Raw genomic sequence first — 23,892 nt, 5'->3', positions numbered from 1 at the left:
TAAACTGACTGGTGCCACTACATTTGTCCTGTCATCAGCCTTACACAAAGCCTTTCGTGTCTGTTTCGATATGGCGTGTTTGATGATAGGAGACTGAATAGCATGACTAAGCCTAAGCGGTGGCAGAGGGCTCGGGGCATCACTTGAGGTACAGACTGTTTGAAGAAGAGTCCCTGAAGCTTTATATTCACAACATAGCCCACCCTCAACACTGTTCAGCTCAACTCAGCTGTGTGTGTGTCCGTGGGCTCTGTGTGTGTGTGTGTGTGTGTCAATGGGTGCAATGCAGGCCTGTTTCCTTCCTGCTGTTGTGAGTTTTGTTCTGCTGCAGAAAGGAGATAATGTCAACAGTTTCTCTGTTTTCATACTTCAGCTAAACTGAGCAAGACCCACACAGCATACTCTACCAATCCAGCCCTCGCAGCTACTGATAAAAAAATACAATTTTAAGACTGATATGGAAACATCCTTTTTAGTTTAGAAATGCAAAACGGGTCCTAAGTCATCTAGCCTACATATCAAACATGTTGAAAAAACACTGTGCTCTGAATGTGGGTTTTACTGCAGGGAGTTAGTATGGGTGTAGGCTACTTTATGATCAGTCTTGCTCTGTTATGTTGCTGTAGCATGACCTGCCTGCACGTTACATAAAGCCCTTTTATAACTGTCTGCTGCTCTAAGTATTCTGTTCCAGAGGAAACAGCTCTCGCAGTCTCAACATACACGCAGAGCAGGCTCCTTGATAATATGATTACCTTTTGAAGACTGCCTGCGTCATGAAGCAGATGAGGTGTTTGTTAAACACTGGACCCGTGTGAGTGTGCTCGACTACTCGTGCATGTACAGCCACATCAGTCATGGAACGGAAGCACTCGATGCTAGATCAAGCTTCCAGACCTACTGAACTGTATCACGTGGTCATGTCCCACCCTAGCAAGACCACAGAACAGGTGGTATATGAGACACACACCCCTTCACTGTCTGTGAGAGAATCCCTTTTCTCTGGACAACAAACTGACATTATCCTGAATAATGCCCTGTAATGGAACTACTGAGGCCCAATAGAAGCTGGTTCTTACTCATAGGTCCCAGAAGACACCTGGTCTACAGGTGTATAGTACACACGAGGAAGGGAAACCCAGGTGGTCATTTAACTGATGAGTCGGACACCACCCTCTCATTTCCCCTGGCAAGGGTCAGAGGTCAACTGGCATAGATCAGAGGGTTGTGGGTCACTATCCTCGAGGGTCCCTGGCTGCCATATGCTGTTTCTGGGAACAGTTAGAGAAACTGGCTGTGTCTGTAATTACTGTACCACCATCACACACACTACACATGTTGTCTGCACACATTACACACTACGCACAAGCGCCACACACACACCACTGCACACTATGTGAGGAGAAGGGGAGGACATACCAACAGTATAGAATGTATTGGGTCTAGTAGCTGCTAGCTACATTTTAAATGTATGCAGTGTATCAGCTGACCAATCATGCCACTTGTAGGTCAATGTAAGAGGGAGTGTAACATGACGTCTTGAAGAGATGAGATTTGAAGCTGCTCAGGCCAGTGTGTTGTGGAGACCCATTTTTTACTGTAGGCTTCAAGTGTTTATTGCATTGTTGATGGGTGTCCCAGCACTCTCAATACACACTCGAATGGATGTTCCAGCCCGAGTCCTATATCGACATAACCTGAAAGGCCGCTCAGCAAGGTAGAAGCCACTGCTCCAAAACCGCCATAAAAAGCCAGACTACAGTTTGCAACTGCACATGGGGACAAAGATCGTACTTTTTGGAGAAATGTACTCTGGTCTGATGAAACAAAAAATATAACTTTTTGGCCATAATGCCCATCGTTATGTTTGGAGGAAAAAGAGGGAGGCTTGCAAGCTGAAGAACACCATCCCAACCGTGAAGCACGAGGGTGGCAACATCATGTTGTGGGGGTGCTTTGCTACAGGAGGGACTGGTGCACTTCACAAAATAGATGGCATCATGAGGATGGAAAATGATGTGGATATATTGAAGCAACATCTCAAGACATCAGTCAGGAAGTTAAAGCTTGGTCTTCCAAATGGACAATGATCCCAAGCATACTTCCAAAGTTGTGGCAAAATGGCTTAAGGACAACTAAGTCAAGGTATTGGAGTGGCCATCACAAAGCCCTGACCTCAATCCTATAGAAAATTTGTAGGTAGAACTGAAAAAGCATGTGCGAGCAAGGAGGCCTACAAACCTGACTCTGTTACACCAGCTCTGACAGGAGGAATGGGTCAATTCACCCAACTTATTGTGGGAAGCTTGTGGAAGGCTACCCGAAATGTTAGACCGAAGTTAAACAATATAAAGGCAATGCTACCAAATACTAATTGAGTGTATGTAAACTTCTGACTTACTTGGAATGTGATGAAAGAAATATAAGCTGAAATAAGTCATTCTCTCTACTATTATTCTGACATTTAATTCTTAAAATAACGTGGTGATCCTAACTGACCTAAGACAGGGAATTTTTACTAGGATTAAATTACAGGACTTGTGAAACTGAGTTTAAATGTATTTGGCTAAGGTGTATGTTAACTTCTGACTTCAACTGTACATGTAGGTAGGGGTAAAGTGACATAGATAATAAACAGCGAGTAGCATCAGTAAAAAAATATATAATAAAGTGGGTGGGTAAATGCAAATAGTTCAGGTAGCCATTTGATTAATTGTTCAGCAGTCTTATGGATTTGGGGTAGAAGCTGTTAAGGAGTCTTGGGTCTAGACTTGGTGCTCCGCTACCGATTGCCGTCCGTGGGCTATACCCACTACCCTCTGTAGCGCCTTATGGTCAGTTGCCGAGCAATTGCCATACCAAGTTGTGATGCAACCGTTCAGGATGCTCTCGATAGCGCAGCTGTTGAACTTTGAGGATCAGGGGACCCATGCCAAATCTTTTCAGTCTCCTGAGGGGGAATAGGCATTGTTGTGCCCTCTTCACGACTGTCGTGGTGTGTTTGGACCGTGATAGTTTGTTGTTGATGTGGACGCCAAATAACTTAAGCTCTACACCCGCTTCCCTACAATCCCGCCAATGTGAACAGGGGCATGTTCAGCCCTCTTCCTGTAGTCCACAATCAGCTCCTTTGTCTTGCTCACATTTGAGGGAGAGGTTGTTGTCCTGGCACCACACAGCCAGGTCTCTGACCTCCTCCCTATAGGCTGTCTCATCGTTGTCGGTGATCAGGCTGTTGTGTCGTCAGTAAGCTTTAATGATGGTGTTGGAGTCATGCATGGCCACAGTGGCGGGTGAACCGGGAGTACAGGTGGGGACTAAGTACACACCCCTGAGGGGCCCTCGTGTTGAGGATCAGCACTGCGGATGTATTGTTACCTACCCTTACCACCTGGGGGCGGCCCGTCAGGATCCAGCTGCAGAGGGAGGTGTAGTCCCAGGGTCCTTAGCTTAGTGATAATCTTTGTGGGCACTATGGTGTTGAGCACTGAGCTGTAGTCAATTAACATCATTCTCATGTAGGTGTTCCTTTGTCCAGGTGTGGAGTGCAATTACGATTGCGTCATCTGTTGATCTTTTGGGGTGGTATGCGAATTGGAGTTGGTCTAGGGTTTCAGGGATGATGGTGTTGATGTGAGGCATGATCAGCCTTTCAAAGCACTTCATGGCTACAGATGTAAGTGCTACGGGTCGGTAGAGAATTAGGCAGGTTACCTTGGTGTTCTTGGGCACAGGGATTAATTATGCCTTTGGATTGCGATTGTGACATTGAAAAACAGATAAAGGTACAATAACTGGTGTCTTCACTGAGCCTTATTATCCCTCCGAGTCTTAGTCACAGCCCCTCTATGGCTGGCTGCTACGGTCACTGCACTGTATGGCTATAGCTGCTGGTCTCCGCCCTGGCTAGTACTGCAGCTGTGTCTGTGTGATTAGTGAGAATGCTTTGTCTACGACTCCTGACGGAACAGTCCTCCATCAGCCACACCATTCATCTCACACTCCATTATGCATTGTACCACACATGCCGGAGATAGGCCTGTTCAGGTTTCTATTGGAGCTGAGAAGGGAACGAGCCTCGGTCTGTCGACCTCTGTCATGTCCATGTGGTATGGGTTTATTCATGGTAGGAAAAGCAACCACACACCCACGTCCCATTCCCACAGAGTGTGGACAGTTTGTATGTGACTTGTAACCCTATAGGGCCTCTGTGCGCTGTGTTTCTGCACCTGGTTAGTGCCTGACTGAGTGGTCTAAGCGTGTGCGTATACTGAGATAGCATGGTTGTGTATCACATGTTCTTTCTTCTATTTTGAATGTATTTAATTGAGCACTTATTCAGTTTGACATGCTCAGGGTTAAGAGATTACTGTCTGGTTCTCAGAACAGGACCTCTATAGTTGTAGTACGTTACTGGCGGTTATCTATCTAATCACACACACACACACACACACACACACACACACATATATATATATATATCAGACAGACCGGTTGAGGTAATGATTGTCACAGGAGAGTAGCCTATAGTTAGTTAATGATGAACGACTGCTGGTTAGCTAGCCACCTTTTAGGCAAGTATTATTAACAGACCTTCAGTTTCACTATGAGAGGCTTGTCAATGTCTCAACTCTCCATACTCCAGGTTGAAAGCCTTTCATCAACGTTGATTTTAAAGTAGTGCAGTTTTGATTGTCAGAGTTTAGTCTACAGCTGTAGGGTATTAGCCTGTTTTGACTGCCTTGGAACAGTTAGTACAGTAGTTTCCCCACAGGTTCAGGGTTTGATGTGACAGTCTGTATCATGCAGCCAAGGACCTTAAATTAATTTTCTGCTGCAGTTTCCCTGCAACCATACTGACTGAGTGGGCTAGCCTTGTGCTGTGAGTTGTGCTTGTTACGCTCTCTGCAGTGTGGTTCCTGTCTGTCTTTGCTAAGTGAGGGTTACAGACATGATAGTGAGTCAATGCTACTCCCCATAGACTAGCTCTACAGGCTAGCTCCCTACCGATTCATACTTCCGTGGCAGTTTTCATGATGCGTACTTTAGGAGTGTTAGTCAGACAAGTCTAACTCCCAGAGTGAACCACGTATCACATTTACTCAGTCATCCCCATATTCCTCATACTGTGTGTGTTCTATTGTGTTCCTGTCTCTTGCCACAGACACACCTGGTTTTCATCCCTCTTTATTATCCTCAATGTGTTGGTCTATAGGAATGTTTTCCATGTTACTGTAATCCGATCTGTCTGAAGCCAGGCCTGTTTTATGTCTCTGAGATGGAGATCCACTCTAGAGAGAGAAGTGAATCAGAAAGACAGAGGAACAGTGCTGGGCCTAGTGCTATTTGTTCCACTGCATTCCCTATGTGTCTCCTTTCGCTCAATGCCATGTCGTGACAAATAAAGTTTGATTTGTCTTACCGTGAAATGCTTACTTACGAGCCCTTAACCAACAGTGCAGTTCAAGAAGAGTTAAGAAAATGTTTACCAAATAAACTCAAGTAAAAAGTAACACAAAACAATAACAATAACGAGGCTAAATACAGGGGGTACCGGTACTGAGACAGTGTGGGGGTACAGGTTAGTTGTTAATTTGTACATGTTAGGTAGGGGCGAAGTAATTATGCATAGATAATAAACAGCGAGTAGCAGCAGTGTACCAAACAAATTGGCGGGATGAGTGTGTCAATGTAAATAGTCCGGTGGCCACTTGATTAATTGTTCAGTAGTTTTATGGCTTGGGGGTAGAAGCTGTTAAGGAGCCTTTTTGTCCTAGACTTGGCGCTCCGGTACTGCTTGCCGTGCAGTAGCAGAGAACAGTCTGACTTGGGTGACTGGAGTCTCTGACAATTTTATCGTCTTTCCTCTGACACGCCTATTATATAGGTTCTAGGGAGAAAAGATGTTGTGCCCTCTTCACGACTGTCTTGGTGTGTTTGGACTAGAGGTAGACCGATTAATCGGAATGGACGATTTTAATTAGGGCCAATTTCAAGTTTTCATAACAATCGGTAATTTTGGACGCCGATTTTGCTGATATTTATTTATTATTATTATATATTTTTTTTTTTACACCTTTTATTTTACTAGGCAAGTCAGTTAAGAACACATTCTTATTTTCAATGACGGCCTAGGAACGGTGGGTTAACTGCCTTGTTCAGGGGCAGAACGACAGAATTTTACCTTGTCAGCTCAGGGATTCAATCTTGCAACCTTACGGTTAACTCGTCCAACGCTCTAACCACCTGCCTCACGAGGAGCCCGCCTGTTACGCGAATGCAGTAAGAAGCAAAGGTAAGTTGCTAGCTACCATTAAACTTACCTTTATAAAAAACAATCAATCATAATCACTAGTTATAACTACACATGGTTGATGATATTACTAGTTTAGTGTGTCCTGCGTTGCATATAATCGATGTGGTGCGCATTCGCGAAAAAGGACTGTCGTTGCTCCAAGGTGTACCCGTGTGGCTCAGTTGGTAGAGCATGGCGCTTGCAACGCCAGGGTTGTGGGTTCAATTCCCACGGGGGGACCAGGATGAATATGTATGAACTTTCCAATTTGTAAGTCGCTCTGGATAAGAGCGTCTGCTAAATGACTTAAATGTAAATGTAAATGTACCTAACCATAAACATCAATGCCTTTCTTAAAATCAATACACAGAAGTATATATTTTTAAACCTGCATATTTAGCTAAAAGAAATCCAGGTTAGCAGGCAATATTAACCAGGTGAAATTGTCACTTCTCTTGCGTTCATTGCACGCAGAGTCAGGGTATATGCAACCGTTTGGGCCGCCTGGCTTGTTGCGAACTAATTTGCCAGAATTTTACGTAATTATGACATAAGATTGAAGGTTGTGCAATGTAAGAGGAATATTTTGACTGATGGATGCCACCCGTTAGATAAAATACGGAACGGTTCCGTATTTCACTGAAAGAATAAATGTTTTGTTTTCGAGATGATAGTTTCCGGATTCAACCATATTAATGACCTACGGCTCGTATTTCTGTGTGTTATGTTATAATTAAGTCTATGATTTGATAGAGCAGTCTGACTGAGCGATGGTGGGCACCAGCAGGCTCGTAAGCATTCATTCAAACAGCAGTTTTGTGCGTTTTGCCAGCAGCTCTGCTGTTTATGAATTCAAGCCTATCACCTCCCGAGATTAGGCTGGTGTAACCGATGTGAAATGGCTAGCTAGTTAGCGGGGTGCGCGCTAATAGCGTTTCAAACGTCACTCGCTCTGAGACTTGGAGTTGTTCCCCTTGCTCTGCATGGGTAACGCTGATTCGAGGGTGGCTGTTGTCGATGTGTTCCTGGTTCGAGCCCAGGTAGCGGCGAGAAGAGGGATGGAAGCTATACTGTTACACTGGCAATACTAAAGTGCCTATAAGAACATCCAATAGTCAAAGGTATATGAAATACAAATCGTATAGAGAGTCCTATAATAACTACAACCTAAAACTTCTTACCTGGGAATATTGAAGACTCATGTTAACAAGAACCACCAGCTTTCATATGTTCTCATGTTCTGAGCAAGGAACTTAACGTCTTTGGGATATATGGGACGGTAGCGTCCCACTTGGCCAAAAGCCAGAGAAAATGTAGCGCGCCAAATTCAAATATATTACTATAAAAATCAATCTTTCATGAAATCACACATGAAAGACAATTAAAGCTACACATGTTGTGAATCCAGACAACGTGTCTGATTTCAAAAAGGATTTACGGGGAAAGCACACCAAACAATTATGTTAGCTCAGTACATAGCCACAGAAAAACACAGCCATTTTCCCAGCAAAAGATAGTAGTCACAAAAAGCAGAAAGAGATAAAATGATTCACTAACCTTTGATCTTCATCAGATGACACTCATAGGACATCATGTTACACAATACTTTTATGTTCAATAATGTGCATATTTATATCCACATCTCGGTTTACATTGGTGCCATGTTCAGAAATGCCTCAAATATCCGGAGAAATTGCAGAGCCACGTTAAATAACAGAAATACTCATCATAAACTTTGATGAAAGATACATGTTTTACATAGAATTAAAGATACACTTGTTCTTAATGCAACCGCTGTGTCAGATTTAAAAAAAACTTGACGTAAAAAGCACACCATGCAATAATCTGAGACGGCGCTCAGATTTAACATTTCTCCGCCATGTTGGAGTCAACAGAAATATACGAAATTACAAAATAAATATTCCCTTTGATCATCTTCATCAGAATGCACTCCAAGGAATCCTAGTTCCACAATAAATCGTTATTTTGTTCGATAATGTCCATTACTTATCTCCAAGTAGCTACTTTTGCTAGCATGTATAGTACACGTGTCCAAACGCTCGGGCAGATGCAGGCAAACGTGGGACGAAAACTTCAAAAAGTTATATTACAAGTCGAATAAACTGGTTATAGTAAGTAGAGAATCAATCTTCAGGATGTTGTTATCATATATATCCAATAACGTTCCAACCGGAGCATTCCTTCATGTCTGTAGAAGTTATGGAACCCAAGGCGATATCATGAGGAAAGCGCGTGACCAGGAACTGGCAATCTGCCAGACCACTGACTCATTGCCCTCTCATCCGGCCCCACAACACAGTATAAACTTCATTCAACGTTCTACTGTCTGTTGACATCTAGTGGAAGGCATAGGAAGTGCAAACAGATCCATATATTACAGGGAATTGAATAGGCGATGAGTTTAACATCGACCAGCCTCAGAATTCTCACTTCCTGTTTGGATTTTTCTCAGGTTTTTCCCTGCCATGTGAGTTATGTTATACTCACAGACATCATTCAAACAGTTTTAGAAACTTCAGAGTGTTTTATATCCAATAGAAATAATAATATGCATATATTAGCATCTGGGACAGAGTAGGAGGCAGTTCACTATGGGCACGCAATTCATCCAAAAGTGAAAATGCTGCCCCCTATCATAAAGAAGGTAAACGTTAGCTTTCTTACATGGCACATATTGCACTTTTACCTTCTTCTCCAACACTTTGTTTTTGCATTATTTAAACCAAATCGAACATGTTTCATTATTTATTTGAGGCTAAATTGATTTTATTGATGTATTATATTAACTTCTTCTGGCTGCAAGCCCGAGGCCGGCCACAATATGACAACAGCCACTTCAAGTGCAGGGCGCGAAATTCTAAATATATTTTTTAGAAATATTTAACTTTCACACATTAACAAGTCCAATACAGCAAATGAAAGGTACACATCTTGTGAATCCAGCCAACATGTCCGATTTTTAAAATGTTTTACAGCGAAAACAGCACGTATATTTATGTTAGCTCACCACCAAATACAAAAAAGGACAGACATTTTTCACAGCACAGGTAGCATGCACAAAGCCAACCTAACTAACCAAGAACCAACCAAACTAACCAACAAACAACTTCATCAGATGACAGTCTTATAACATGTTATTCAATAAATCTATGTTTTGTTTGAAAAATGTGCATATTTGAGGTATAAATCAGTTTTACATTGCAGCTACCATCACAGCTACCGTCACAAATAGGACCGAAGCAGCCAGAGTAATTACAGACACCAACGTCAAATACCTAAATACTCATCATAAAACATTTCTGAAAAATACATGGTGTACAGCAAATGAAAGACAGGCATCTTGTGATTCCAGCCAATATTTCCGATTTCTTAAGTGTTTTACCGTGAAAACACAATATAGCATTATATTAGCTTACCACAATAGCCAGAAACACAAGCCATTCCCCAGTAGCAAAAGTTAGCGATCGTAACAAACCAGCAAAATATATAATTTGACTAACCTTGATAAGCTTCATCAGATGACAGTCCTATAACATCAGGTTATACATACACTTATGTTTTGTTCGAAAATGTGCATATTTAGAGCTGAAATCAGTGGTTATACATTGTGCTAACGTAGCATCTTTTTCCCACAACGTCTGGATATTTTTCTGACACTTTTTCTGACACACACATATTCTGACCAAATAACTATTCATAAACATAACTAAAAAATACATGTTGTATAGGAAATGATAGATACACTAGTTCTTAATGCAATCGCCGTGTTAGAATTCTAAAAATAACTTCATTACGACATCCAGCTTAGGTATAGCGAGAGAGTACCCAAAAGCTGGGCGCAAACGACTAGCACAACATGTTCGACAGATATATGAAATGGCATCATAAAATGGGTCCTACTTTTGCTGATCTTTCATCAGAATATTGTACAAGGGGTCCTTTGTCGGGAACAATCGTTGTTTGGATTTAGAACGGCCTTTTTCCCTCTCGATTTAGCAAGCACACTTGCCAAGTGGCGCGAAGCTCTCCATCGTCGACAAACAAAGAGAACGGAACACGGCAAAACTCCCGAAAAAATTTCAATAATCTGATTAAACTATATTGAAAAAACATACTTTACGATGATATTGTCACATGTATCAAATAAAATCAAAGCCGGAGATATTAGTCGTCCATAACGACAGCTTATCAGAAGGCAAATCCAGGTCCCTTGATGCGCTCTCCAGAAAACAGGAAACTGGTGACACGTCATACAAAGAGCATTTATACGAGCCCAGATCAAGTTACACACTCCATTTCTTCTCTCACTCCTTGTCGACATCTAGTGGAAGACGTATGAAGTGCATCTAAACGAATAAATATCAAGGACTTTAATAGGCAGGCCCTAGAAGAGAGCATCGATTTCAGATTTTCCACTTCCTGTCAGGAAGTTTGCTGCAAAAGGAGTTCTGTTTTACTCACAGATATAATTCAAATGGTTTTAGAAACTAGAGAGTGTTTTCTATCCAATAGTAATAATAATATGCATATTGTACGAGCAAGAATTGAGTACGAGGCCGTTTGAAATGGGCACCTTTTATCCGGCTACTCAATACTGCCCCTGCAGCCCAAACAGGTTAAGTTAAAATAAGTATTCATTTATTTGTAAATTTATTTATTGTCATTATTACAAATACATTTTTTTTTTTAATCGGCCGATTTAATCGGTATCGGCCTTTTTTTTGTCCTCCAATAATCGGTATCGGCGTTGAAAAATCATAATCGGTCGACCTCTAGTTTGGACCATGTTAGTTTGTTGATGTGGACACCAAGGAACTTTGAATCTCTTGACCCGCTCCACTACAGCCCCGTCAATGTTAATGGGGGCCTGTTCGACCCAGCCTTTTCCTGTAGTCCAGGATCAGGTCCTTTGTCTTGCTCAAATTGAGGGAGAGGAGGTTGTTGTCCTGGCACCACACTGCCTAGGCTACATACTATAGCGACTGTGTGTGGACTTCTCCCCCTGTGGGCCTCTCTCACATTAGGCTGACAACATGATGACCCAGCACAGTGGTTTGAGGCATGATGAGTCTTCCCCAGGCAGTTAATGTGAACTTTCAATCATACCTGTCTCCCTTGGTAACATGTCTGTGGTCTGCAGTGCAGGGTCCAGGTTTCCACAGAGCCAGCTAATAACACTCAACAGTGGAAGTCTGGGTTATTGTTGGCCTGAGTTCTCAAAGGACTGGCCTACGGTTCTGTTCTGGGAGGTGTCTTTCAGTGCTGTGAAATGTTCTATTGCCTCACACACTAAAATAGCTACTGATGAACAGGGAAGTCTGCCTTTCATAATCTCACCACCCCATGCTTACTCCCCATTGCTGAAACACATGCACGCACACACACACACACACACAGTGTTGGTTAACCAGCTTTTCAGATGAAGTGATTGGGGAGGATGGGGTGTGGTAAAAGCCTGAGGAGGTGTGAGGGAGTAGAACAGTCTTGTTATTGGACTACAGCAATGTAATGTCTTTATTATAGGCCTAGGCTACATGCTGCAGTAATGAATCCTGTCTTCACCAGTCAGTCGTACTCAGCACACTGATATTAAGCCTATATTTCAGGAGTCTTAGAAAAACAATAACTGTGCTGGAACATCCTGGCAAGAAGCCACTTGGTGGTGAGGAGTTGCGTTATCAGCACTGTTTTGTTTGAAGCTATACAGCTGTGGGATAGCTGTGTTGGACTATACTGGGGCTGACCCAGTTTGGGCAATAAGCTTTTGGTCGACAATTATTTTTTAAAAGATTTTATGGAAAATCTTGATTGAAGCCTGTCAGTGGACTAATCCATTGCGGAGGCCGCGCCGATGGCTCACCAGTAGGACAGTTACAGTTAATTCCCATAATTTCTAATCTACAATGTGTGTTTGGTTACTGTAACTTCTGTTAATGGATTCAAAATATTATTAGTCTTTTCCAGTTTTCATTGTCGGAGTGGACATGTTGTTTGCAGAGCGCACAACCTAGGCTACACTTGTGAGAAACACGTTTTGGTTTTTATCGTTCTGTATAAGAGTTAATATATTCTTTGTGTTTTGTTTTGGAGCGCTCCTGTCAATGTTGAGTAAGGACACGCATCTGATTACACATAGAAAAAGTCCTCGGCTACCTGGCAAATGTAGGCTTATAAATGTGCCCATTTGGGGATCTGATCGTATTTCTGTCTAAACTCACCACTACTAATGAGCTGTGGAGCTTTTTATTCACCTCAAACAGCAAGTAAACGAAGTCTGTTTTTACATCCATTGAGAATTGTTCCTCAATGTAGCCTTTTTGAAAAATCTTTCCAGCTCTCTACCTTTTAGATAACCACCCAGCATTAAAAAAATTGAAATAAACTCTGATCCAGTGGAAATAAATAAAATTGGCCTACATCTGTGTCTGTCCGGAGCTCTGGTGTGGGATAACTGAGGGCCCAGAATATTTTATACAATGTTGAAAGTTTGTTAGCACAAGCGTCCTGCTGGACCAAGTTGATAGCCAATGTGTTTTTTTTAAATCAGGATATTTTCTTTCTGCAGGCTGCAATATTTTTATTTGTTGGCTTTATGTAGGTTATTTTTACATAATGGCTGTAGAAGTGACTTTCATATTAGTATAATTTTCATTTAGATACATACTTTATTATAAAATAAGTGAAACTCTAGATATAGTGATTTTATTTTGTCTATATATGGAAAAATACATTCAAACATTTATATGTAATCTTGGTCGACCGAGAGTTGTCCTTTTCTTTCGACCAACCGATTGGTCAATGTTTGAATGTGTTTTTCCATACATAGACAGACCCGCTCTGAATAAAATCACTCTGAATATTTGAACAAAACCACTACATATGCACTGAGCTTGTCTGATGCTTTAAGTACACTGTTTGATCAAATAATTAAGACTCACAAATGACTTGAGCCCAATGGTCATGGTGTTAACTTCTTATGGCTGCAAGGGGCAGTATTGAGTAGCCAGTTAAATGGTGCCCATTTCAAACGGCCTCGTACTCAATTCTTGCTCGTACAATATGCATATTATTATTACTATTGGATAGAAAACACTCTCTAGTTTCTAAAACCGTTTGAATTATTTCTCTGAGTGAAACAGAAGTCATTCTGCAGCACATTTCCTGACCAGGAAGTGGAATGTCAGAAATCGATGCTCTGTTCAACTTCCTGCCTATACATGGGCATGATACGTAAGAGTCTACGTACACTTCATACACCTTCCCCTGGTTGTCAAGAGGCGGTGAGAGAAGAAATTTCGTGTTTATCTTGGTCTGAGGTGGAATTAAAGCTCTTTGTATGACGTGACCGTCCATTTCCTGTTTCTGGAGCGCGCGAAAGGGGACATGGATTTGCCTTCTCTTTAGCTGTCGTTATGGACGACTAACATCTCCGGTTTAGATTTTATTTGATACATGTGACCATATCATCGTAAAGTATGTTTTTTCAATATAGTTTAATCAGATTATTGAAATTTTTTCGGGAGTTTTGCCGTGTTCCGTTCTCTGACTTTGTTGACGTTGGAGAGATCCGTGCCACTTGGCAAGTGCCCATGCTAAATGATGAGGGAAATTTGCCGTTCCAGATCCAAACAACGACTGTTCTGGACAAAGGACACCTTGTCCAACATTCTGACGGAAGATCACCAAAAGTAAGAAACATTTTATGATGCTATTTCTAATATCTGTCGTGCATGTGAACTGGTCGTCGGCGCCCAAGTGTTTCTGGCTATTGTGGCTACGCTAATATAACGCTACATTTTGTTTTCGCTGTAAAACATTTAATAAATCGGAAATATTGTCTGGAATCACAAGATGCCTGTCTTTCAATTGCTGTACACTATGTATTTTTCAGAAATGTTTTATGATGAGTAATTAGGTATTTGACGTTGGTGTCTGTAAATATTATGGCTGCTTTCGGTGCAATTTCTGATTGTAGCTGAAATGTAAACTATGATTTATACCTGAAATATGCACATTTTTCAAACAAAACATATGCTATACAATAAATATGTTATCAGACTGTCATCTGATGAAGTTGTTTCTTGGTTAGTGGCTATTTATATCTTTATTTGGTCGAATTTGTGATAGCTACTGATGGAGTAAAAAACTGGTGGAGTAAGAAAAGTGGTGTCTTTTGCTAACGTGGTTAGCTAATAGATTTACATATTGTGTCTTCCCTGTAAAACATTTTAAAAATCAGACATGTTGGCTTGATTCACAAGATGTGTACCGTTCATATGCTGTATTGGACTTGTTAATGTGTGAAAGTTAAATATTTAAAAAAAATATATCTTTTGAATTTCGCGCCCTGCACTTTGAGCTGGCTGTTGTCATAAGTGTACCGACGTCGGGCTTGCACGCCAAACAGGTTAAATACACATGGTTGATATGACTAGTTTAACTAGCTTGTCCTGCTTTGCAAATAATCAATGCAGTGCCGCTTAATTTATCATCGAATCAGTCTACTTTGCCAAACGGGTGGTGATTTAACAAGCGCATTCGCAAATTTTATTTTTATATATTTATACTTAAAAAATGGTTGATTAATCGGTTTCGGCTTTTTTTGGTCCACCAATCGGTATCGGCGTTGAAAAATCATAATCGGTCAACCTCTACCTCACACACACTGCTTCACACGTTAAGCTACACCCTCACACCTCCACTTAACCCCGCACTGAACTCGTAACTCTACTAAGGCTTACTCTAAGCACTCAACACCAGAGCCACTTTTCCGCACGCTGGCCCACAGCTATCCCACATTGCTCGGCCAACTGACTCTTCACCCTAAAAAACAACTCCTCCCTCCTCCTTTATCAGTCCTGCTCTTATACTTCTGCCACCCCAGCTAACCCTGCCTACCTCAGGAAAAGTTGCCTAAATGCTTACTTCAATCAGGGTACAGAGGGAGAGTATAGGCTTGTCGTTAATTTAACGGAGTCTAATCCGACTGGCATTCATTAACCTTGATGCTGAAGTAACTACAGTGAAGGGAGTGTAGGGTGGAGAGGTTAAGAGCGACAGGTTGAACTCTCAGGGACAGTCCTAAAATCTGTTCTGCTGTGTTTCTGCTCTCCTCCTCGCCGGCTGGAGTGTCGTGGCCCGTGGCTAAAACAAACACTGTGTGGGAGGGAGAAGGCTGTTTTGGGGGGGCATTACCTCATCAGGACGTTTGTTTCGCCTTTTGTCTCAACCTCCGACTCACTGGTGCTCCTCCTGTCTATGTACTCAAATACACTCCCTTTTACATACTCTGCTTCAGAACCCAAAGTAATGATACCGATGTTAGTTTGTTCAAGACCGCAGTCATGAACTGGCTCGGCACTGAGCCATCTGTTGTAGTTTATTATGACCTCTGAGGTTCTGTTTGAAACAGAGGTAATCCTATAGAGCTGGTCGTGATGGCGATCAGGCCAATCAACCAACTCTCTCACACAACCTCTGAGTGGTCATGGCCCATGCAATAGCGGCTAGCAAGTGTTGTCATAACCAACACCAACCTCTCTGTGGCTACCCATAATCCCCTGGGTCTTACTGTGAGCCACCTTAATCAGCTGTGACCTGTACGACCCGGTAAAGTACTTCAGGGATGACTAGCACTATCTGCCGTGACTACAGTGTGTGTTTTAATACATGGTGGATTTAGAGGCTAAAGCCCCCCCCAGATTGTACTTTTTTTTTTGTCATCTTATGCCATGATTTTGCCGTCCCTGACAATTGCGACGTCGTGGGCAAAGTCGTAGGTCATAAACGATTGTCGGTCGTCTTGGCTCGTTCAGTGTGACAATTTAAGTACCGCTACATCCGGTCACAGGCTCCAACAGTTCTGGCAGTATCAGATTTTTGCGGGGCCTTTATCGTGTGTGTGGCTGGTGTTACGAGCCGATCTCGGTGGCTGACCAATAGGAACACAACCAGCACTGATTATGCACACAATAATACGATTATTGGGAATAGTCAGAATAATATAATAGTTTGATTTAAATGTTTGCATGCTGTGCAAGAAGGATTTCCCTAATAACCCTCTTTACATGACCCATCTGAAATCAGGCTACCTGATGAGATTTTGATAAATGCGCAATCACCAACAAAATAAATGTTCTACCACAGCGTCAATGTTATTTTGGGGTTCTGAGTTCAGACATATGATGTTTGTGTGAAGAATATGCATGCTTTTAGTAAGACTGAATCTGACGTACTGTCTGCAAAAGCCTTTATCAGTGCAGAGCCTCTGTCTCCTATGCATATCAAGAGGCCTTGATATGCTGTCATGTCTGTGTAGTGCTAACAGTGCCGTTGACCTAGTATTCCTGTAGTGAGTCACTGGGCTCGACCAAGCAACAGGTCAATGTCACCTGTATGGGCTCATACACTACAACCCATAGTCTCATGAACCTACTGGGTCACACCATGGGCTAGGTGGACTTGACCTACAGTTCTCCTCACAGCGCCACCCAGTCCAGTCTCCGGTCAGTGAAGACATCTGGCTGCGGCAGGAGTCTAAACCCCAGCATTAGACCACATCCATTGCTAACCGTAACAGTAAGGAGCTCTGTACTGTTATTTTATGAGCCTGTTTTCCTCTGTGGTAGGCAGTAAAAAAGTCCATCAGAAGCATGCCTTTTATTGCCTTGATGTTGACATTAGAGAACTCTAGTAGGTCAGGAATATGGCCCCTGTCAGCCCGGTCTCCCTGAGGTAAATACTAGGCTATTAGAACCATACCACTCCACTATCAATGTTATTGCCTAAGGTGGACTCTTCTATGTGTGTGTGTGTGTGCACGTTGGCACCCTGGTCTCTCGTGCAGTGTGGCCTTATAAGGTGGCCAGTGCCTGCTAGGTCTTGCCAGGATACTGAGTGTGGTTTAGGTTTGTTTTTAGTAGCTAGGAGCCTTAGAGAGCAAAGCTCTATGCCCATGTAAGAACACACAGTGCTGTGTGAACTTTGGACCTTCAGGCAGACACACACACTGAGGATGACGTGTCTGCTATGACTGCTTGATCCAGGGTGATATGGAGAGAAAGCTGTCCATTTAAGAAATATTACTGAAATTCACTTCTCATTATCAACAAAGTCCGATCCTTCTGCTTTCTAGGAGTTAAAACGTGTGTGTGTGTGTGTGAAAGTCACAGCCTTCAGCGGTATGACTCATCTCTCTGGATCTGGGGAGCACATTCATTACATAACTATGACCTCTCTCCCTGGGTTGGCACACTTCTGTCCTATGGTGGGATGAGTCATCTGTGTGTGCGTCCGTTCTGTGGTGGACCCTTGCCTTGATGGGGAGACCCAGACCCAATGTGTGTAAGAGAGTGATGGTCGTATGCATGTGATGGCAGTGTTTCCCCTAGATTATTTTCCAAAATCACATTAAATACTCTGCCATCTGCTCTGGTGGACATTCCTGCAGTCAGCATGCCAATTGCACGCTCCCTCAAATTGAGACATCTGTGGCATTGTGTTGTGCCAACTGCACATTATAGAGTGGCCTTTTGTCCCCAGCACAAGGTGCACCTGTGCAATCATCATGCTGTTTAATCAGCTTCTTGATATGCCACACCTATCAGGTGGATGGATTATCTTGGCAAAGGAGAAATGCTCACTAACAGGGATGTAAGCAAATTTGTGCACAAATTTTGAGCAAAATAACATTTCTGGGATCTTTTATTTCAGCTCATGAAACCAACACTTTACAAGTTGTGTTTGTTTTTGTTCAGTGTATACATTGTTATGGAGGCCCAGAGATTTATTTTTAAATGTTAATTGCGGGGGGTGGGTGGTGGACATTTTCCACATGATAATTAATTGGAAGAACTGTATTTAAAAAATAAATGCACAACCACCATTAAAATACTTTTCTTAAAATGAAATGTTGCCAGAAGTAATTAGGAAAAGTGACTGGCGCTCAACCAACGTGAGTCGGTTCAACCCAAAAACAAATATTAAAAGTTTCTAAAAGTAAGTCAATTTAAAATCATCTGGAAACTAAGTATCTCAATAAATAACACAAAGATGCAGTATGTAAAATCAGGTAATGCCAAATTCCAGTCTGCAGTTTTGAATTAATTTCCCTCAGTAATTAGGGATTTTTTGTTGTCAACCCCCTTTTAACAAGTCCTTGTGAATATAAGAGAAGGAAATAGAAGGCACGTAGGTGTTCCTTAGTCGTAGCTTTCAGTAATAGGGTCATAATATTTTGTAGCTTAAACCGTTCAAACGCTAGAGCCAACTTCATTTGGAGATAAAATAATCAACTGGCCACGTAGGCGCTAGAAACCACACTGCAGACCACCACCATAGTGCTAGAAACCACACTGCAGACCACCACCATAGTGCTAGAAACCACACTGCAGACCACCACCATAGTGCTAGAAACCACACTGCAGACCACCACCATAGTGCTAGAAACCACACTGCAGACCACCACCATAGTGCTTGTCATTTTAAGTCTGATATTGGCATAGATATTTTTGCATGTTAAGAATTGATCAAAGGGCTAGTCTAAATTAGTAATCTGGCCTGCAGGCTTCCAGTTGAATATCCCTGATCTAGCATCCAAATGAAGGTCAGGAAAACACTCTGTGGTAGGCCCAGGGCTGGGGGTGTGTGTGTGTGCGTATGCTCTTTGGAAAGATCAGCTGATACAGATAGACAATCTCTTCAAGCCATAACACATGTAATAACACCACTTTACTCTGTTTCTGTCTATCAGGATGTGGCGCAGGAAAGGGAGTTACGGACTCATCTCAGCAGAGAGGAGATCAGACAGAAGGTCGAGCTGTACAACAACTCCTCCAAGGACCACCTCAAAATGACCCTGGCAAGTGACCTCTAATCCCTGACCCCATCCACTAACCCTTAACCCAACTCCTACATCAGACACTAGGCTACCTCAGTTTATCATCCCTTGTGACCTAGCTACCCACTTTGACCCCTCATCCCTAAACTAACTTGAATGACTGTCAGGCTCTGATGGTTATCTCTGGCACGAGTGCGTGCGTGGGTCGGCCAGCCTTCAGAGCTGAGCTGAACCGTAAAGGCTCATTCTGCACTCATGTTTTGTCATCTATCCCATCCTTTACTAATGATTAGGAGGATTGAACAGAAGCTCTTGTTGTCCTGACCCACCCTGTTATGTAGAAGAGGACCAGCTCTAACTGGCTGCTCAGTGCTCATCAAGCTGCGGGCATGATGGTGGCACACAACACATGTTCACCAGACTAACTGTCTGGGACAGGCCTGCCTGAAAGATTTGGCCCAGATGAATAACTGTAACATACAGTACCAGTAAAAAGTTTGGACACCTACTCATTCAAGGGTTTTTCTTTATTTTCAACTATATTGAAGACATCAAAACTATTAAATAACACATGGAATCCTGTAAACTCAGCAAAAAAGAAACGTCCTCTCACTGTCAACTGCATTTATTTTCAGCAAACTTAGCATCTGTAAATATTTGTATGAACATAACAAGATTCAACAACTGAGACATAAACTGAACAAGTTCCACAGACATGTGACTAACAGAAATGGAATGTGTCCCTGAACAAAGGCGGGGGTCAAAATCAAGTCAGTATCTGGTGTGGCCACCACCTCCATTAAGTACTGCAGTGCATCTCCTCATGGACTGCACCAGATTTGCTTGTTCTTGCTGTGAGATATTACCCCAGTCTTCCACCAAGGCACCTGCAAGTTCCTGGATATTTCTGGGGGGAAATGGTGGCATTGTCATGCTGGAGGGTCAGGTCAGGATGAGCCTGCAGTAAGGGTACCACATGAGGGAGGAGGATGTCTTCCCTGTAACGCACAGCATTGAGATTGCCTGCAATGACAACAAGCTCCGATGATGCTGTGACACACCGCGCCAGACCATGACGGACCCTCCACCTCCAAATCGATCCCGCTCCAGAGGACAGACCTCGGTGTAACGCTCATTCCTTCGACGATAAACGCAAATCCGACCATCACCCCTGGTGAGACAACCACGACTCGTCAGTGAAGAGCACTTTTTGCCAGTCCTGTCTGGTCCAGCGACGGTGGGTTTGTGCCCATAGGCGACATTGTTGCCGGTGATGTCTGGTGAGGACCTGCCTTACAACAGGCCTACAAGCCCTCAGTCCAGCCTCTGTCCGCAATAGGCTGAGAATCTGAGCACTGATGGAGAGAGTGCGTTCCTGGTGCAACTTGGGCAGTTGTTGCCATACTGTACCTGTCTCGCAGGTGTGATGTTTTGATGTACCGATCCTGTGCAGGTGTTATACGTGTTCTGTCGCTGCGAGGACAATCAGCTGTCCGCCCTGTCTCCTTGTAGCGCTGTCTTAGGCATCTCGCAGTACGGACATTGCAATTTATTGCAATCCTCATGCCTCCTTACAGCATGCCTAAGGCACGTTCACATAGATAAGCAGAGACCCTGGGCATCTTTCTTTTGGTGTTTTTCAGAGTCAGTAGAAAGGCCTCTTTAGTGTCCTAAGTTTTCATAACTGTGACCTTAATTGCCTACCGCCTGTAAGATGTTAGTGTCTTAACGACCGTTCCACAGGTGCATGTTCATTAATTGTTTATGGTTCATTGAACAAGCATGGGAAACAGTGTTTAAACCCTTTACTATGAAGATATGCGAAGTTATTTCAATTTTTACAAATTATCTTTTATAACAGGGTTGTGAAAAAGGGACGTTTCTTTTTTTGTTGATTTTAGTAACCAAAAAAGGGTTAATTCTTCAAAATAGCCACCCCTGCCTTGATGACAGCTTTGCACACTCTTGGCATTCTTTCAACCAGCTTCATAAGGTGACCATAAGACCTGGAATGCATTTCAATTCAATCAATCAATCAAGTTTATTTTATATAGCCCTTCGTACATCAGCTAATATCTCGAAGTGCTGTACAGAAACCCAGCCTAAAACCCCAAACAGCTAGTAATGCAGGTGTAGAAGCACGGTGGCTAGGAAAAACTCCCTAGAAAGGCCAAAACCTAGGAAGAAACCTAGAGAGGAACCAGGCTATGAGGGGTGGCCAGTCCTCTTCTGGCTGTGCCGGGTGGAGATTATAACAGAACTATGCCAAGATGTTTAAAAATGTTCATAAGTGACAAGCATGGTCAAATAATAATCATGAATAATTTTCAGTTGGCTTTTCATAGCCGATCATTAAGAGTTGAAAAACAACAGGTCTGGGACAGGTGGCGGTTCCATAACCGCAGGCAGAACAGTTGAAACTGGAATAGCAGCAAGGCCAGGCGGACTGGGGACAGCAAGGAGTCACCACGCCCGGTAGTCCCGACGTATGGTCCTAGGGCTCAGGTCCTCCGAGAGAAAGAAAGAGAGAAGGAGAAAATTAGAGAGCCAAGATTTTCAAAATGTTCATAAATGACAAGCATGGTCAAATAATAATCAGGAATAAATCTGTTGGCTTTTCATAGCCGATCATTAAGAGTTGAAAACAGCAGGTCTGGGACAGGTAGGGGTTCCGTAAACGCAGGCAGAACAGTTGAAACTGGAATAGCAGCAAGGCCAGGTGGACTGGGGACAGCAAGGAGTCATCATGCCCGGTAGTCCTGACGTATGGTCCTAGGGCTCAGGTTCTCAGAGAGAGAGAAAGAAAGAGAGAACGAGAGAATTAGAGAGAGCATACTTAAATTCACACAGGACACTGGATAAGACAGGAGAAGTACTCCAGGTATAACCAACTGACCCTAGCCCCCCGACACAAACTACTGCAGCATAAATACTGGAGGCTGAGACAGGAGCGGTCAGGAGACACTGTGGCCCCATCCGAAGAAACCCCCGGACAGGGCCAAATAGGAAGGATATAACCCCACCCACTTTGCCAAAGCACAGCCCCCGCACCACTAGAGGGACATCTTCAACCACCAACTTACAATCCTGAGACAAGGCCGAGTATAGCCAACAAAGATCTCCACCACAGCACAAACCAAGGGGGGGCGCCAACCCAGACAGGAAGATCACGTCAGTAACTCAACCCACTCAAGTGACGCACCCCTCCTAGGGACGGCATGAAAGAGCACCAGTAAGCCAGTGACTCAGCCCCTGTAATAGGGTTAGAGGCAGAGAATCCCAGTGGAGAGAGGGGAACCGGCCAGGCAGAGACAGCAAGGGCGGTTCGTTGCTCCAGAGCCTTTCCGTTCACCTTCACACTCCTGGGCCAGACTACACTCAATCATATGACCTACTGAAGAGATAAGTCTTCAGTAAAGACTTAAAGGTTGAGACCGAGTCTGCGTCTCTCACATGGGTAGGCAGACTGTTCCATAAAAATGGAGATCTATAGGAGAAAGCCCTGCCTCCCGCTGTTTGCTTAGAAATTCTAGGGACAATTAGGAGGCCTGCGTCTTGTGACCGTAGCGTACGTATTGGTATGTACGGCAGGACCAACTCGGAAAGATAGGTAGGAGCAAGCCCATGTAACGCTTTATAGGTTAACAGTAAAACCTTGAAATCAGCCCTTGCCTTAACAGGAAGCCAGTGTAGGGAAGCTAGCACTGGAGTAATATGATCAAATTTCTTGGTTCTAGTCAGGATTCTAGCAGCCGTATTTAGCACTAACTGAAGTTTATTTAGTGCTTTAGCCGGAAAGTAGAGCATTGCAGTAGTCTAACCTAGAAGTAACAAATGCATGGATTAATTTTTCTGCATCATTTTTGGACAGAAAATTTCTGATTTTTGCAATGTTACGTAGATGGAAAAAAGCTGTCCTTGAAACAGTCTTGATATGTTCGTCAAAAGAGAGATCAGGGTCAAGAGTAACGCCGAGGTCCTTCACAGTTTTATTTGAGACGACTTTACAACCATCAAGATGAATTGTCAGATTTAACAGAAGATCTCTTTGTTTCTTGGGACCTAGAACAAGCATCTCTGTTTTGTCCGAGTTTAAAAGTAGAAAGTTTTCAGCCATCCACTTCCTTATGTCTGAAACACAGGCTTCTAGCGAGGGCAATTTTGGGGCTTCACTATGTTTCATTGAAATGTACAGCTGTGTGTCATCCGCATAGCAGTGAAAGTTAACATTATGTTTTCGAATAACATCCCCAAGAGGTAAAATATATAGTGAAAACAATAGTGGTCCTAAAACGGAACCTTGAGGAACACCGAAATGCACAGTTGATTTGTCAGAGGACAAACCATTCACAGAGACAAACTGATATCTTTCCGACAGGTAAGATCTAAACCAGGCCAGAACTGGTCCGTGTAGACCAATTTGGGTTTCCAGTCTCTCCAAAAGAATGTGGTGATCGATGGTATCAAAAGCAGCACTAAGGTCTAGGAGCACGAGGACAGATGCAGAGCCTCGGTCTGACGCCATTAAAAGGTCATTTACCACCTTCACAAGTGCAGTCTCAGTGCTATGATGGGGTCTAAAACCAGACTGAAGCATTTCGTATACATTGTTTGTCTTCAGAAAGGCAGTGAGTTGCTGCGCAACAGCTTTTTCAAAAATTGAGAGGAATGGAAGATTTGATATAGGCCGATAGTTTTTTATATTTTCCGGGTCAAGGTTTGGCTTTTTCAAGAGAGG

At 43.0% G+C, this 23,892-nt stretch overlaps 1 protein-coding gene across 1 annotated transcript in view; it reads left to right on the top strand.

The window, feature by feature from the left end:
- The window catches only part of LOC120031930 (ras association domain-containing protein 3-like), a 38,981-nt gene that overhangs the window by 5,250 nt on the left and 9,839 nt on the right, over positions 1-23,892 (top strand). Inside the window, exon 2 of the mRNA XM_038977788.1 lies at positions 19,068-19,175. Coding sequence (XP_038833716.1) covers positions 19,068-19,175 — 108 coding nt within the window. The remainder of the gene's footprint in view (positions 1-19,067; positions 19,176-23,892) is intronic.

Source organism: Salvelinus namaycush, chromosome 38, assembly GCF_016432855.1.
Source record: "Salvelinus namaycush isolate Seneca chromosome 38, SaNama_1.0, whole genome shotgun sequence".
NCBI lineage: Eukaryota > Metazoa > Chordata > Actinopteri > Salmoniformes > Salmonidae > Salvelinus > Salvelinus namaycush.
The sequence above is the reverse complement of the archived record's forward strand: the minus strand, read 5'-3'. Positions and strand labels throughout refer to the sequence as shown.